The sequence below is a fragment of the Mustelus asterias genome, chromosome 29, assembly GCF_964213995.1.
Source record: "Mustelus asterias chromosome 29, sMusAst1.hap1.1, whole genome shotgun sequence".
In the NCBI taxonomy this organism is placed as follows: Eukaryota; Metazoa; Chordata; class Chondrichthyes; order Carcharhiniformes; family Triakidae; genus Mustelus; species Mustelus asterias.
In genome coordinates this window covers 3,664,781-3,680,394 of record NC_135829.1, presented here as the reverse complement: position 1 = coordinate 3,680,394, position 15,614 = coordinate 3,664,781, and the positions used below count along the sequence as shown (strand labels likewise).

General features: G+C 46.8%; 1 protein-coding gene across 6 annotated transcripts in view; it reads right to left on the bottom strand.

Annotated features, from left to right (window-relative positions):
• Positions 1-375: 375 nt before the first annotated feature.
• crtc3 (CREB regulated transcription coactivator 3) overlaps positions 376-15,614 on the bottom strand; it is a 97,323-nt gene continuing 82,084 nt past the window's right edge. For 4 of the 6 annotated variants that reach the window (XM_078199969.1, XM_078199966.1, XM_078199968.1 and 1 more), the window contains 7 exons: positions 13,709-13,758; positions 11,762-11,979; positions 8,454-8,746; positions 7,908-8,087; positions 4,876-5,031; positions 2,900-3,095; positions 376-716 (listed from right to left, as the gene is read on the bottom strand). In XM_078199969.1, coding sequence (XP_078056095.1) covers positions 508-716; positions 2,900-3,095; positions 4,876-5,031; positions 7,908-8,087; positions 8,454-8,746; positions 11,762-11,979; positions 13,709-13,758 — 1,302 coding nt within the window. In that variant the 3' untranslated portion in view covers positions 376-507. The remainder of the gene's footprint in view (positions 717-2,899; positions 3,096-4,875; positions 5,032-7,907; positions 8,088-8,453; positions 8,747-11,761; positions 11,980-13,708; positions 13,759-15,614) is intronic. The other 2 variants (XM_078199970.1, XM_078199971.1) reach the window with 1 other exon arrangement.

The following is a 15,614-nucleotide window of genomic DNA, read 5'->3' as shown; positions in this document are numbered from 1 at the left end:
CACAGACCATGAACCCGCTGGAATATACAGCTCAGTACCATAAGCAGCAACAGGTGTTGAAACAACGCTCTGGAATTCAATATCTCAACAGAGGTCTCAATTAGCTGTAGTGGTTTAGAAAGATGCAGATTAGCAAGTGTAAAAAGACTAACGTTTTATAAAATGCAGATATTCTGGTTTTGATGTGAAAAGCTAAGATTTAAAATCTGTAAACAATTTGCATTACATGTCATCTATTTAAGTCAAATACAGTACAATTATGTGCCCTGTGCTGGGGTGGTTAATATCTGGCAATGGTCAGCTTAAACTGAAAAACATTTCAACCTTAACTCGACTAAACATACACAGAAATGTATACAGTAAAAAACAGAAAGCAATGACTAGTGCTTTAATGATTAAAAAAAGGTCTCGTTGCAGATGTGCCACTCTGTAAATGTGTTCCTTCACTCTTTAGTGTCCAGATATATTCTCTCCCGCCATCACCACTACAATAACAAGTTGCGGCAGTTACACTCTATCCGTCCTGAATGTATCTTCTATCGAGGGGTCAGCCAGAACCAGATCTGGGTCACTGAGCATGCTCAGTCCATCTAGGCTAAGTGGTTCGATCTTTAATTCATCGTCCAGTTGAAACTGGCCGTCGGTGTCCAGGGTCATGTCTGGGACACCGGCTAGAGCACTGCTGATATCCTTGGACAAGCTTGGCGGAGAGTCTCCTGAAGTGTAACAGAAGTAGAGTGAGGTAACTAGCACAGGGCAGCACCCTAAACGTACAGACCCTTTTCTTTATCTGCTGCTCTCCCCGTCACACGAGCTGTCCTGGTTCTCTGCTGATTTCAATGGCGGTCCAACAGTGACCCATTTCTTAATCCAGAGGGGTGGGAGCAATGTGGAACCCATTGCCACATGGCTGGGATCAACAGCAGAGATGGATTTAAGGTGAACCAAGATAAGCATGAGAGAGAAAGGAGTAGCAGGATATGCGGACAACTCCCGATAGGTTTGATGTGGAGATGCCGGCGTTGGACTGGGGTGAACACAGTAAGAGTTTTAACAACACCAGGTTAAAGTCCAACAGGCTTATTTGGTAGCAAATGCCATTAGCTTTCGGAGCGCTGCTCAAAGGAGCAGGAGCAGCGCTCAGAAAGCTAATGGCATTTGCTACCAAATAAACCTGTTGGACTTTAACCTGGTGTTGTTAAAACTCTTACTCCGATAGGTTTGTCAGGGCTGTGATCAATTATGGACAGAGTTTCTTCAACACATCTCCGAATGTTTAAAGCCGGTACTACACAGTCAGAGTTAACACAATCAACTTTCTCTTCCAAAATCTTGGTACCAAAGACAATGGGAAAAAGAACAAAGAAAATTACAACACAGGAACAGGCCCTTCGGCCCTCCAAGCCTGCACCGACCATGCTGCCCGACTTAACTAAAACCCCCTACGCTTCCAGGGACCATATCCCTCTATTCCCATCTCATTCATGTACTTGTCAAGACACCCCTTAAAAGTCACTACCGTATCCGCTTCCACTACCTCCCCCGGCAACGGGTTCCAGGCACCCACCACTCTCTGTGTAAAACATCTGCCTCGTACATCTCTTTTAAAACTTGCCCCTCGCACCTTAAACCTGTGCCCCCTAGTAATTGACTCTTCCACCCTGGGAAAAAGCTTCTGACTATTCACTCTGTCCATGCCTCTCATAATCTTGTAGACTTCTATCAGGTCTCCCTTCAACCTCCGTCGCTCCAGTGAGAACAAACCAAGTTTCTCCAACCGCTCCTCATAGCTAATGCCCTCCATACCAGGCAACATCCTGGTAAATCTTTTCTGTACCCTCTCCAAAGCCTCCACATCCTTCTGATAGTGTGGCGACCAGAATTGAACACTATATTCCAAGTGCGGCCTCACTAAGGTTCTATAAAGCGTCAACATGACTTGCCAATTTTTAAACTCAATACCCCGGCCGATGAAGGCATGCATGCCGTATGCCTTCTTGACTACCTTCTCCACCTGCATTGCCACTTTCAGTGACCTGTGTACCTGTACACCCAGATCCCTTTGCCTATCAATACTCCTAAGGGTTCTGCCATTTACTGTATATTTCCGATCTGTATTAGACCTCCCAAAATGCATTACCTCACATTTATCTGGATTAAACTCCATCTGCCATCCCTCCACCCAGGTCTCCAACCGATCTATATCCTGCTGTATCCTCTGATGGTCCTCATCGCTATCTGCAAGTCCACCAACCTTTGTGTCGTCCACAAACTTACTAATCAATCCAGTTACATTTTCCTCCAAATCATTTATATATATTACAAACAGCAAAGGTCCCTGCAGTGATCCCTGAGGAACGCCACTTGTCACAGCCCTCCATTCAGCAACGCACCCTTCCACTGCTACCCTCTGTCTTCTTTGACTGAGCCAGTTTTGTATCCACCTTGCCAGCTCACCTCTGAGCCCATGCGACTTCACCTTCTGCACCAGCCTGCCATGAGGAAGACACTTGAGATCTTCCAGCAAAATTCCAAGGACACAAGGAAATTCCTGACCTCAATTAGGTTCATACTGATGAGATGATAATACAGCACAGAAACAGGCCATTTGGCCCAACTGATCCATGCTGGTTCTTACCCTCCACATGAACCTCCTCCAATCCCTCTTCATCTCAACCTATCAACACAGTGTGAAGAAACGTCACTTATTTCAACTCTGCTTCTCTCTCTACAGATGCTTCCCAACATGCTGACGCTTTCTAGTATTTTCCGGTTTATTTCAGACTTCCAACATCAGCAGTATTTGGCCTTTGTTCCCATCAATATAATCCTTCTACTCCTTTTGCCCTCACGCATTTACCTCGCTTCCCTAAATCAATGCTAGAGCGGAGTTTCTTACCTGTTAAAATGATGTTGGGAATGTTCCCAGCGCAGGTGGAGTACAGCAGGTTGGGTTTCAGTTGCGATTGGTCTTGTAGGCTCAAACCCATGGAGGAGGCCTGGGAATAGTGAAGGCTGGAACCCGGGTTATAGAAGTTGTTGCTGCATATTGCCAAAGTGTTGACTGGGCTTTCCAACATGTTGAACTGCTCCAGCTGTGGAGTTGGGGGAGGTAAGGAGATCAGAGAGGAAAAAGAACAGTCTTGAGAATTTTACCCCTGCTGTAGGACAATGTGGGTTGGTCAATCATTCCACACGTGGCCAATCTAAAGCCTCTTTCAACCTAGTTTAAGAAAGAAGTCTCACCAGGTTAAAATCCAACAGGTTTATTTAGAATCACGAGCTTTCGGAGCGCTGCTCCTTCATCAGGTGAATGACTGCAGTAGTGTCCGTACTCATCTTGTGAGGCTACTTACTGTGCCCACCCCAGTCCAATGCCGGCAACTCCACATCAATCTAGTTCGAAGCATGGGCTATTTAGCTTCGAATGAGGTTCAGGTACCTCTCATTGGTTTGGCCTGTTTGAGTTCTGTGGTACTTTGGCAATCCTGATTCAGAACGCCAGGATTTGTTAGCCATGACTCTGTGGGTGGCACATTCGCCTCAGCTTCCAAGCACGAGTTCAAGCCCCATTCCAGAGGCGAGGAGAACAAAGCTGAGCAGCATCGAGGGAGTGCGACACTGTCGAAGGCGCTGCCTTTTGGACAAGAGGACCCATCTGCTCTCTCGGGCAGATGTAAACAAAAAACCCATGGTAATCTTTTGAAGAAAAACAGGGGAGTTATCCTTGATGTCCTGGTCAATATTAATCCCCCATCAACATCATAAAAACAGGATGATCTGCTCATGATCACACTACTATTGGTGAGAGCTTGCTGTGGGCAAATTGGCTTCTGTGTTTCCTACACTGCAACAGCAATTACATTTCAAAAGTATGTGACTGGCCGTATAGTAATTGGGTTGTCGAGGTTGTGAAAGGCACCATATAAATCCAAGTATTTCTTTCTCTTGGGTAATTATTAATTGGGACAGGGGTTTAAAGGTCTCTCGGGCTCCATGGAACAGAAACAAAGCTTTGATATACAGTGTTTACTCAGAAACGAACATGTGGCAGTATATTTCTGTGCACTGGTGTCAGGAATGTAAACTTTGACGGAAACTGGAGTTGATTTTGGAACTAGTTGTGGGGTAGAGAGGTACACAGTTTCACTTCAACCACTTTACACAGAGGGTGATGAAAGAACGCAAAGGCTGACTGAGTCAGTGAATTCAAGAGGGACATTTGACTGACGACTGTGGGGTTTCGATGATCTGGTATGTTATGAGCTTCTGGTCAGACAGGCAGAATTTACTATGTTCATCTTTGGGGTGGTCGCTGGAGAAAGTACCCACAGGTGAGCTCAACATAGCTTAGAAGGTCACAAGGGTCGTGGTCAAAGAGCAGGCGGCAAGGAGGTGGGTTGCCATGGGCAGCAGGTGACAGGAAGCTTTTAGATGGTGATGAGAAGAGGCTCGGTGGTCTCTGGAATGCTCTTCCCAGACAGCAGTGGAGGCTGCGTCACTGAATACATTGAAGGCTGAGTTACGCAGAGCTTTGACTGCCAAGGGTGATGGGGGTCATGCAGGAAAGTGGAGTTAAGGCCACAATCAGATCAGCCACGATCTTATCAAATGGTGGAGCAGGCGCAAGGGGGTGAATGGCCTACTCCTGCTTTTATTTCTAATGATTTTATGTTTTTATTTCAAGCTGCCCTTCGGAATTCAGCTAGTGAAGGTCTGGCGGTGGTTACATTGCTCACAGACTGATGGACGGACAGATGAAGAGAACGGGTTAATGTAAACACCACAACTGGTCACTGGTTGAGATGAAGAGTGGGAGGGTCACATCACACGCTGATGATGAAGATACACCACCACGTAAAATAATTGGCATACCATAAACCGATCACATTCTGACATCTCTAGACTGTGGATCTCCATTGGTCTGCTGAGGGCAAACCTCCATACCTGCTGTGACAACGGTTTGGCTTGTCTGGCAACCAAGTGCTGCTCAAAATATGGATCGCTGAAGATGTTATCCAATGTGTCATTCTGTCAAATTGGACAAAGAGGGGATGAAAACAGCTTGTGCAAAAAGCTTCACAGAATAGTTCATCCAATCTACTCCTGGGTTCATTTAATATCATGCAGGTTATTCTGCGTGAATAGTGCCGTAACAAATTACTCTTAACCTCTATTATCTCAACATTATATATATTATAAGAAGTCTCACAACACCAGGTTAAAGTCCAACCAGTTTAATTTGGAATCACAAGCTTTCGGAGCGCTGCTCCTTCATCAGGTGAGTTCTGACTCACGGTAGCTCAGTGGTTAGCGCTGCTGCCTCACAGCGCCAGGGACCCGGGTTGGATTTTCGGCTTGGGTCACTGTCTGTGTGGAGTTTGCACATTCTCCACGTGTCTGCGTGGGTTTCCTCCGGGTGCTCCGGTTTCCTCCCACAGTCCGAAAGACATGTTGGTTAGGTGCATTGCCGGAATGTGGCGACTCGGGGAATTTCACAGTAACTTCATTGCAGTGTTAATGTAAGCCTTACTTGGGACTAATAAATAAACTTTAAAACCTTACTTTATATAATATATATATATATATAATTAAAAATCTATTCAGGCAATGTTAAATCCATGTTTCCCTTAGTTGGCCTGGTAGCGATAGATCAAAGTGAGTTACTGTTGAAATTTAGGATGTTAATTAGTAAATAAAAGAGCGACTGTACAATCTATTTAATTCCAGGTTCCTTTCTGACAGCCGTGAGTCTAGGAGCTGTCTTATTCCATTCATCCAGCAGGAGGCTTAGCTGAAACAAATAGTTGTGTGCATGCACTGACTTTGCCTCATTCAGGGTGGTGACTGACTAGTGACTGAGCTAAAACACTGACTTGAAGCAGAGTTTTCAGTCTTCCACACACACGGATGAGCTATGGGATGGTCAGTCAGTAGCAGACATCTGTTTGCATTTTAATGAAGGGGGAACGCTCCGAAAGCTCGTGCTACCAAATAAACCTGTTGGACTTTAGCCTGGTGTTGTGAGACTACTTACTGTGCCCACCCCAGTCCAACGCCGGCATCTCCACATCATTTAAAATCTGAATCAGCTAGATTGTTCTTTAGCAGATACCATCGTGACTTTTAAGGGGCGTCTGGACAAATACATGAATAGGATGGGAATGGAGGGATATGGTCCCCGGAAGGGTAGGGGGTTTTAGTTCAGTTGGGCAGCATGGTCGGTGCAGGCTTGGAGGGCCGAAGGGCCTGTTCCTGTGCTGTAATTTTCTTTGTTCAATAACAGCTTGAAAGTGGGGCCCTGATTCAGGTGTCACTAATGTGTATTGTGACAGTTTCCATGTTCCTCCATTGGCCTCTTGCTCCTCCCTATCTCTGTAACCTCTTCCATAGAATCCCTACAGTGCAGAGGAGGCCATTCAGCCCATCGAGTCTGCACCGACAACAATCCGACCCAAGCCCTATGCCCGTTACTCCACATATTTATCCTGCTAGTCCCCCTGACACTAACGGGCAATTTGAGCATGGCCAATCCACCTAACCCGCACATCTTTGGACTGTGGGAGGAAACAGGAGCACCCGGAGGAAACCGACACAGACACGGGGGAGAATGCGCCAATTCCACACAGAGAGTGACCCGAGGCTGGAATCTCTGGTGCTGTGAGGCAGCAGTGCTAACCACTGTGCCACCGTTCTGCCCGAGTCTTCCAGTCTTACAACCCTCTGAGATCCTTGTGCTTCTCCAATTCTGCCCTCTGACGCATCCCCCATTTTAATCACTCCACCATCAGCATCCGTGCCTTCAGCTGCCTGGGCCCTAACCCCTGAACCTCTTCACTTCTTGATCCTCTTTTAAGATGTTCCTCATTATCTCCCTCTTTGCTTGGTAAAAGAGGGAGTTATAAGCCAACTCCTTATATGGCTTAGCACCATGCTTTATTTGATGACTGCACCTGTGAAAAGCCTTGGAATGTTTAACTATCTAAAGGGTGCTATACAAATGCAAGTTGTTGTTACTATTCTTTCTTCATGAAATCAGCAGTGTAGTAAATTCACTGTTCACTGTATGAAATCTTTAAATTACTCGTTTTATTGTAAAATAATCCATGGTGCTCATTTACAGCCACATCACCTCAGCAGCGTGTCGCCTAACAGTTATTAATAGATTAAGTGAAGGGACATCAGCAAATGGATATCAATAATGGGCAAGTTCAAAACTTAAAAGAATAGAACTGGGTACTTTCTAAATGGTGAAAAGTTGCAAGTGGCAGAGACATCCATTGACTCCGTCTACTCTTCCCGCTGCCTCAGAAAAGCAGCCGGCATAATTAAGGACCCCACGCGCCCCGGACATTCTCTTCCTCCACCTTCTTCCTTCTGGAAAAAGATACAAAAGTCTAGTCTGAGCTTCTTCCCTGCTGCCGTCAGGCTTTTGAATGGGCCTACCTCGCATGAAGTTGATCTATCTCTACACCCTAGCTATGACTGTAACGCTACATTCTGCACTCTCTCCTTTCCTTCTCTATGAGCAGTATGCTTTGTCTGTATAGCGCGCAAGAAACAATACTTTTCACTGTATGTTAATACATGTGACAATAACAAATCAAATCAAAGAGATTTGGGGTCCAGGTATCTAGATTGTTAAAATATCACGGACAAAAAGATTAATGGAAAGCTGGCCTTAATATCTCAAGGACGAGGAGACAAAGGGGTAGAAATCATGTTTCAGGAATACAAAGGCCTGGTTAGAGCACACCTGGAGTTACTGTGAGCAGTTCTGGGCACCCCCCCACACAGGCACGCACACTTTGTACACACATATATATATGTGTGCGTGTTTGTGTGTGTTTGTGTGTGCATGTATGGTGTGTGAGAATTGACTGTTACATACAATAACTGGTACTTACACTGGGAGACTGCAGTTCTAGTGGTGATGGCTGAGAGAGGTGATGAAGAGGAGACACAGGCGACTGTCCCTGTGGAAGCTGCGAATGCTGCACCTTCTGCTGGGGCGAGTGGAATTGCTGATAGAGGGGATACGGTGGTAGGTGTTCCATTGTCATATTACTCGTATCCAAGGCAACTCCCTGTGAACCAGAAGCAGATTTAGACCGGGCGTTGGGGGGCTGAAACAGCTGGCTTCTCCCCGGTCCATTTGTCCCCCTCCTCAACCCAAACATTAGCTCTGAGTACGCACGTAAAGCTGTGGTTATTTCTGCTTTGGAACTTTTTTGCCCCAAACTAACATCCCTTTTAAATGAGAACAACGTGTCTCTCCCCTTCAGCTGTCTAGCTCACCGTCCAGACAGGGCTGCTTCAGTGAGCAGGCAGGTACACGCTGCAATTTGAAAATCGCTGCATCCCTGCCCCCAACATGGAAACCTCCTATCATCAGGACGCAGCTGCACCGTCGTTAAGCTGCAGACACGGTTAAGGCAGCCCATCACTCTTACTTGTGCAATTGAAGACAGCGTTGGAGACATCGTTGGCGAGAACTGCTTGCTCAGAGCCCGCCGGGACTCCATCCCCGGTGAGAGGGTCAGCGGGCTGACCGGTGTCTGCCGTCGCCGTGGCGAGCTCTTCAAGGCGGTTGGTATGGATGGGTTGCTTAGCGATGACCGTAGTGAGGAGTGGATGGAGGGGTTGCTGAGGGAGTGGTTGTTCAAAGGAGACTGCAGCACTGAGTTGCTGAGTGAAGCCTGTATTGATGGGTTACTCAGAGAGCTGTGCAAAGAGGCGGACAGACCTAGAAAAACGGAAAATGAAAAATCAATGTTGTTTTAATAATAATCTCATCGAGATCTGAAACGCACTGCCTCAAAATCCACTTGATGTGGAGATGCCGGCGTTGGACTGGGATAAACACAGTAAGAGTTTTAACAACACCAGATTAAAGTCCAACAGGTTTATTTGGTAGCAAAAGCCATCTGGCATTTGCTACCAAATAAACCTGTCGAAATCCACTGGCAGCATTTTAACAGCAACATTCAGAAGAGAATTGGATAATGCTTAAAAGCACAGTAGCACAGTGGTTAGCACTGCTGCCTCACAGTGCCAGGGACCCGGGTTCGATTCCCGGCTTGGGTCTGCGTGGAGACTGCACGTTCTCCCCGTGTCTGCATGGGTTTCCTCCGGGTGCTCCAGTTTCCTCCCACATTCTGAAAGACGTGCTGGTTAGGGTGCATTGACACGAACAGGCGCCGGACTGTGGCGACTAGGGGAATTTCAGAGTAACTCCATTACAGCCTTACTTGTGACTGATAAATAAACTTTAACTTTACTTTAAGATTTGCAGGGCAATGAGGTAAGAACAAGTGAGGAGAGGGACTCATTGGATTGCTCCTTCAACGAGCTAGGACAAGCATGATGGGCTGAATAACCTTCTTCTGAGCTGCATAATTCTCAACTTTTCAATAAACATGGGTGCATGAGACAAGAGGTTGAAATTTATTTATTATTGTCACAAGTAGGCTTACATGAACATTGTAATGAAGTTACAGTGAAAATCGCCTAGAAAGCATCTACATGAAACTCACTAACTTGGTAAAGTTGCCACAGCCCCAGATGACCAGAGGCTGGTGATGATTCATCCGAGGATCACCGCGCCTCAGGCGAGAGACGAGGTTGAGAAGGCGAGACCTTCAGGAATAATCTCAGCCGGTACGGGAATTGAACACACTCTGTTGGTGTCGCTCTGTATCACTAACCAGCCGTCCAGACAACTGAACTAAACTGACCTCCCCCCAACTTATTGTCAACGCAGAACTGAATAAATATCAGAAAAAATTCCTACACATTGCAAGGTTGCAAGTTGAATCCTCAGTGTGTGCTGAATTGGTTGGCAGGAGGGGTGCTACAATCACCCTCACGACCTCAGGGCAGCACGGTGGCACAGTGGGTTAGCACTGCTGCTTCACAGCGCCAGGGACCCGGGTTCGATTCCCGGCTTGGGTCACTGTCTGTGTGGAGACTGCACATTCTCCCCGTGTCTGTGTGGGTTTCCTCCGGGTGCTCCGGTTTCCTCCCACAGTCCAAAGACGTGCTGGTTAGGGTGCATTGACCCGAACAGGTGCCGGACTGTGGCGACTTGGGGAATTTCACAGTAACTTCATTGCAGTGTTAATGTAAGCCTGACTTGTGACTAATAAATAAACTAAATAAACGATTCCTGACTCCCAATGGGAGAGTAATTGGGAATCTGCCAGAGTGCCCAGCCTCTGACCAGTCACCTGTGCTGGGTAAGGCTGGTTTGTGGCAGGGCTATGATATCTTAGTCACTGAGCCTCTCACCGATGGGGCTCAGGTCAGGTGGTAGAGTGCAGCTGTTCATCGTGGCAGAGTGTCAGCCAATTTCAGATAGGCATTTGCTGCTGGATTCCTGCACCTTCCCCAAAATTCACCTGTGGTCAGTTTGCAGGAGCTGCAGGATAAGGGGTGCGATCCCCGGCTGAAGATTGTCCTGCTCCCAATCCACCAGGTCAATAACAATGACAGGATTATTCTCCTAGTCTTAGAGTCATACAGCGCAGAAAAGGCCCTTCAGCCCATCGAGTCTGCACTGACAATAATCACCACCAAAGGTGTGCTATTCCCATTTTCCTGCATTTGTCCCATTTCCTTGGATGTTATGACATTTCAAATGCTCACCCAAATGCTTTTTAAGAGTTGTAAGGTTTCCAGCCTCCCCTACCTTCCCAGGCTGTGCATTCCAGATTCCCACCATCCTCTGAGTGAAAAGGTTTTTCTCAAATTCCCTCTGAATCTCCTTGCCCTTAAACTAAAACTCTGCCCCCTCGTGATTGACCCCTCAACCAAGGGGAACAGCTGCTCCCTACTCACCCTGTCCATACCCCTCATAATCGTATACACCTTGGAGTTGCCTTGGACACGGGTAATGGGACAATACATGTTCCCCCCCCCCCCCTCAGCCTTCTCTGCTCTAGAAAAAACAATCCAAGCCTATCTAGTCTCTCTTTATAGCTCAAATGCTACATCCCAGGCAACATCCTGGTGGGCCTCCTCTGTGCACCCTGTCTGAGACCATGGGGAATTGAACCAGGCCCTTCCTCTTCTGTCTGGGCACAGTGAGAAGTCTCACAATGCCAGGTTCAAGTCCAACAGGTTTATTTGGAATCACGAGCTTTCGGAGCGCTGCTCCTTCATCAGGTGAGTGGAGAGGTGGGTTCACAAACACGGCATATATAGACAGAGACACAATTGCAAGATAATGGTTGGAATGCAAGTATTTACAGGTAATCAAGTCAAAGAACAATACAGCACAGGAACAGGCCCTTCGGCCCTCCAAGCCCGCGCCGCTCCCTGGTCCAAACTAGACCATTCTTTTGTATCCCTCCATTCACACTCCGTTCATGTGGCTATCTAGATAAGTCTTAAACGTTCCCAGTGTCCCCGCCTCCACCACCTTGCCTGGCAGCGCATTCCAGGCCCCCACCACCCTCTGTGTAAAATACGTCCTTCTGATATCTTTCAATTGTGAGACTTCTTACTGTGCCCACCCCAGTCCAACGCCGGCATCTCCGCATCACATCTTCTGTCTGGATCAGTGATGCCTTCATCTGTCAGGTAATAGTTCTGCTGCAAACAAATCCTGACTCATACGCAAGCTAGTTAACATACTTCACAGCTTTAAAAAGTCAAACATGCACCATCCAAGTGTTGCTCCCTAATATGCACGAAAAACAAGGAAAACTGGCTCGGTAAAGCAGCATCGATCAAACCTCTGCACAAACAGCTCCCTCACCTTGAGGGTTGCTGATACCCAGGTGGGTCATGGTGGCAGCCAGGTTGCTGGTACTGTTGCCTCCGCTGATGTTGGGAAAGATGTTGTCCTCGGGATCCAGAGGGGTTGGCAGAGGCGATGGGAAGTGAAGGTTGGTGAGGTCGGGGAGAGAGCCTCCTGTGTTTAGTGACCCTTGAAAGTGTGACAAGCCGACATTCTGCTCTGGGGATGGATAGATACTTGGAGGGAGAGAATCAAAACACAAGAGTGCTGGGTTTAAAATCACAAAGCTTGCACTTTTACATCATTTTATCACATCAGAAAACATTTCACATACAGACTACTTTTTCAGTGAAGAGCTGACAAACTATTTGAGCAGCTATTTCCCATGGACAGCAAGACAAACGAGCAATTCATTAGTGTTTGTTCCGAGCAGTACCGCCTCTGCACCAATGCAGTGCACCCTCCATATGGTCTTGTAGTGTTGGCCTCGATTATACATTCAAGTCAGAGAATGAGACTTGAATACACAATCGGCTGAAGTGCAAATCATCAGCAGCAACACTATGAACGTACCAACAAGAAGCCAAAGTCAGCCATTCGGCCCCTCGAGCTTGCTCTGCCATTGACTAAGATCTGATGGTAACCTCAAATCTGCATCCTGCCTACCCCCGATAGACCATCATCTCCACAATGCATCCAAAACAGACATCATAACAAATCCCACCACAGGAATAAAGATGGAACAACATGGTGGCACAGTGGCTAGCATTGCTGCCTCACAGCACCAGGGTTCCAGGTTCAATTCCGGCCTCAGGTCACTGTCTGTGTGGAGTCTGCACGTTCTCCCCGTGTCTGCGTGGGTTTCCTCCGGGTGCTCCGGTTTTCAAAGATTTGCAGGTTAGACGGATTGGCCCTTAGTGTCAGGGTGTTTAGCAGGGTAAATGCATGGGGTTATGGGGATAGGGCCTGGGTGGGATTGTGGTCGGTGTCGGCTCGATGGGCCGAATGGCCTCTTTCTGTACTGTAGGGATTCTAAATTATTTTAAAAAGAAAAATGTAATGATTTTACCAGCTATTATTGAAAGACTTTTATTGGACTTGGTCAATTATGGCAATGTGAGGCTATTTTCAGTATTATGTCTCCTCACACGATGTAGTTTCATTGGACCATGCGGTTTCCTGAATCGGATTCAGGTCAAGGATGGCAAACCAGGTCTTTGTGGTCTCCAAAGGTTGCCTCATTAACCTCAGGTGTGTTGCAGCACACTTAGTTTTACAGGTAAGAAGTGAAGAGATATTGGTTTAGTTTATTTATTAGTGTCACAAGTAGGCTTACATTAACACTGCAATGAAGTTACTGTGAAAATCCCCTAGTCGCCGCACTCTGGCGCCTGTTCGGGTACACCGAGGGAGAATTTAGCATGGCCAATGCATCTAACCAGCAAGTCTTTCAGAAACCAGAGCACCCGGAGGAAACCCAAGCAGATACGAGGAGATCGTGCAGACTCCACACAGATAGTGACCCAAGCCAAAGATGTGTGGGTTAGGTGGATTGGCCATGCTAAATTGTCCCTTAGTGTCAGGGGGAATAGCTAGGGTAAACGCATGGGGATAGGGCCTGGGTGGGATTGTGGACGGTGCAGACTCAATTGTCCGAATGGCCTCCTTCTGCACTGTAGGATTCTATGATTCTAAGCTGGGAATCAAACCCGGGTCCCTGGCGCTGTGAGGCAGCAGTGCGAACCACTGTGCCGCCCATGGTTGAGGAATCCATAGTGAAATTTACATCAACGCAGTATCTCATCCCACCTTACAACAAACATAATGACCAATTAAACACAACAAGATCTCACACCCACCCATCGATAACAGGAGTCACCGGCTATTCTGGTTCTGGCTGAGGGAGGAATTCTTGGGTCAGGAAACGTAGCGCACCCAATCCCAAGGAGATCAAAATCCGCTTACCTGATGCCAGGGACTTCACAGGACTTGGGGCGTGACAACAGGGATTGAACCTGAGGAACAGAGTAAGTAAAAATAAATAAATCTGTATCACCTTGGGTGCTCGAGGTCTCCGAGAGGAACCCCACCATTCAATACTTTAGCTTCAATGGAGAAGCAACCAACGCTTGCATGTAAACGGTGCAAGGGAAAAAGGAACACTGTCCGCTGGTCCTAACTTCAGCTAATCAACTAAGAAAGTAGCATGGGACTGCGTAAAGTCTTGCCCAGGGTCTGTTTGATAACAAGCTTTATTACAAGGGAAATAATGCTGGACAGTGCATGGGTTAGAATCAGCAACAAGACAGGAGAAGCGACAAATAAAACACACAAACACTGGTGAAAATCTGAAATCATAAAAGGTTGGTAACAGTTTACACCTCATAGAGTCATGAGGTTTACAACATGGAAACAGGCCCTTCGGCCCAACTTGTCCATGCCGCCCCTTTTTTTAACCCCTAAACTAGTCCCAATTGCCCGCCCAAAAGTTGAATTCAAATTCCACCATCTGCTGTGGCGGGATTTGAACCCAGGTCCCCAGAACATTGGCTGACTTTCTGGATCAATAGTCTAGAGCTAACACCACTAGGCCATCGCCTCCATCTGTACAAAGCAGAAGACAGGCCAACATTTCTCCCTTTGTCTGCAGGTTTCCAACATCATTTTGTGATTTATCTGTTTGTTTTAAAATCTAACATTTTTGCATCAATTGCTGAAGGTTTCTGAAAACCTGATCTCAGCTTTTGTCCAATACTTCAGTTTCCTTCGACATTTCCAAACTCTTGTTAAGCTCAGTTACTATACTACATTTGTGGAGGCGAATAGAGCAGCCAACCCTCTTGGGACATAGGAACAGGACAAGGCCATTCAGCTCCCCGAGTCTGTTCCATTGTTCAACTAGATCATGATCTGTAACTCAACCCCATTTTCCTGCCTTTTGGTTCACTTCCAGTAAGACCCTTAACTAATAAAAACACACCTTGATTCTTTCCTCATCTCTGGCCTCAACTCTCTGCCTCTATCACAGTCCTTCCCACTTCTTTTTCTATTTAATCAACAATATAGATACAATTCCTCTTGTTCCCCCTTCCCAGCCTCAGATCCTCAGTCCCACACTCTCTTCATCCTCAATGCATTGAAATAAAAGATTTTTAAAAAGTTTTTATTTATTAGTCCACAGGTAGGCTTACATTAACACTGCAATGAAGCTACCTTGAAAATCAAGTCTCATCTCCAATTCATTCTTTCTCAGGGTCTCAAAACTGCAATTCCCTCCCTGCTTCCATCTTCCCCTCTCTCTGACATTTTACAGCCTGCTAAAACCCAGACTTGGCGTCATCAAACCGCCACATCCCAATTTATTTTGCTTTGTCTCCAATTCTTCTCAACACGAGTGATGTGCAGCAATCTGGGCCTTCGTCTAAAGCTACGTGGGGGCCAGAGGTATGGAGATGCAGAGATAAAAACAACCATTTAGTTGCTCAAGACAAATATTAAGTGGTCATGTTTTGTAACCCATAACGACAGAATGAAAACTGGTGCTTTCCCCCCCACCCACACCACCCCTCCTCAAAAAAAATTGAATTTCACAACTGCCTTGCAACTTCAATTTCTTTCTGGTTGTATCACAGCTTGGTATGGCTCCTGCTCTGCCTGGGGCGGCACGGTAGCACAGTGGTTAGCACTGCTGCTTCACAGCTCCAGGGTCCCGGGTTCGATTCCCGGCTCGGGTCACTGTCTGTGTGGAGTTTGCACATTCTCCTCGTGTCTGCGTGGGTTTCCTCCGGGTGCTCCGGTTTCCTCCCACAGTCCAAAGATGTGTGGGTTAGGTTGATTGGCCAGGTTAAAAATTGTCCCTTCAAGTCCTGGG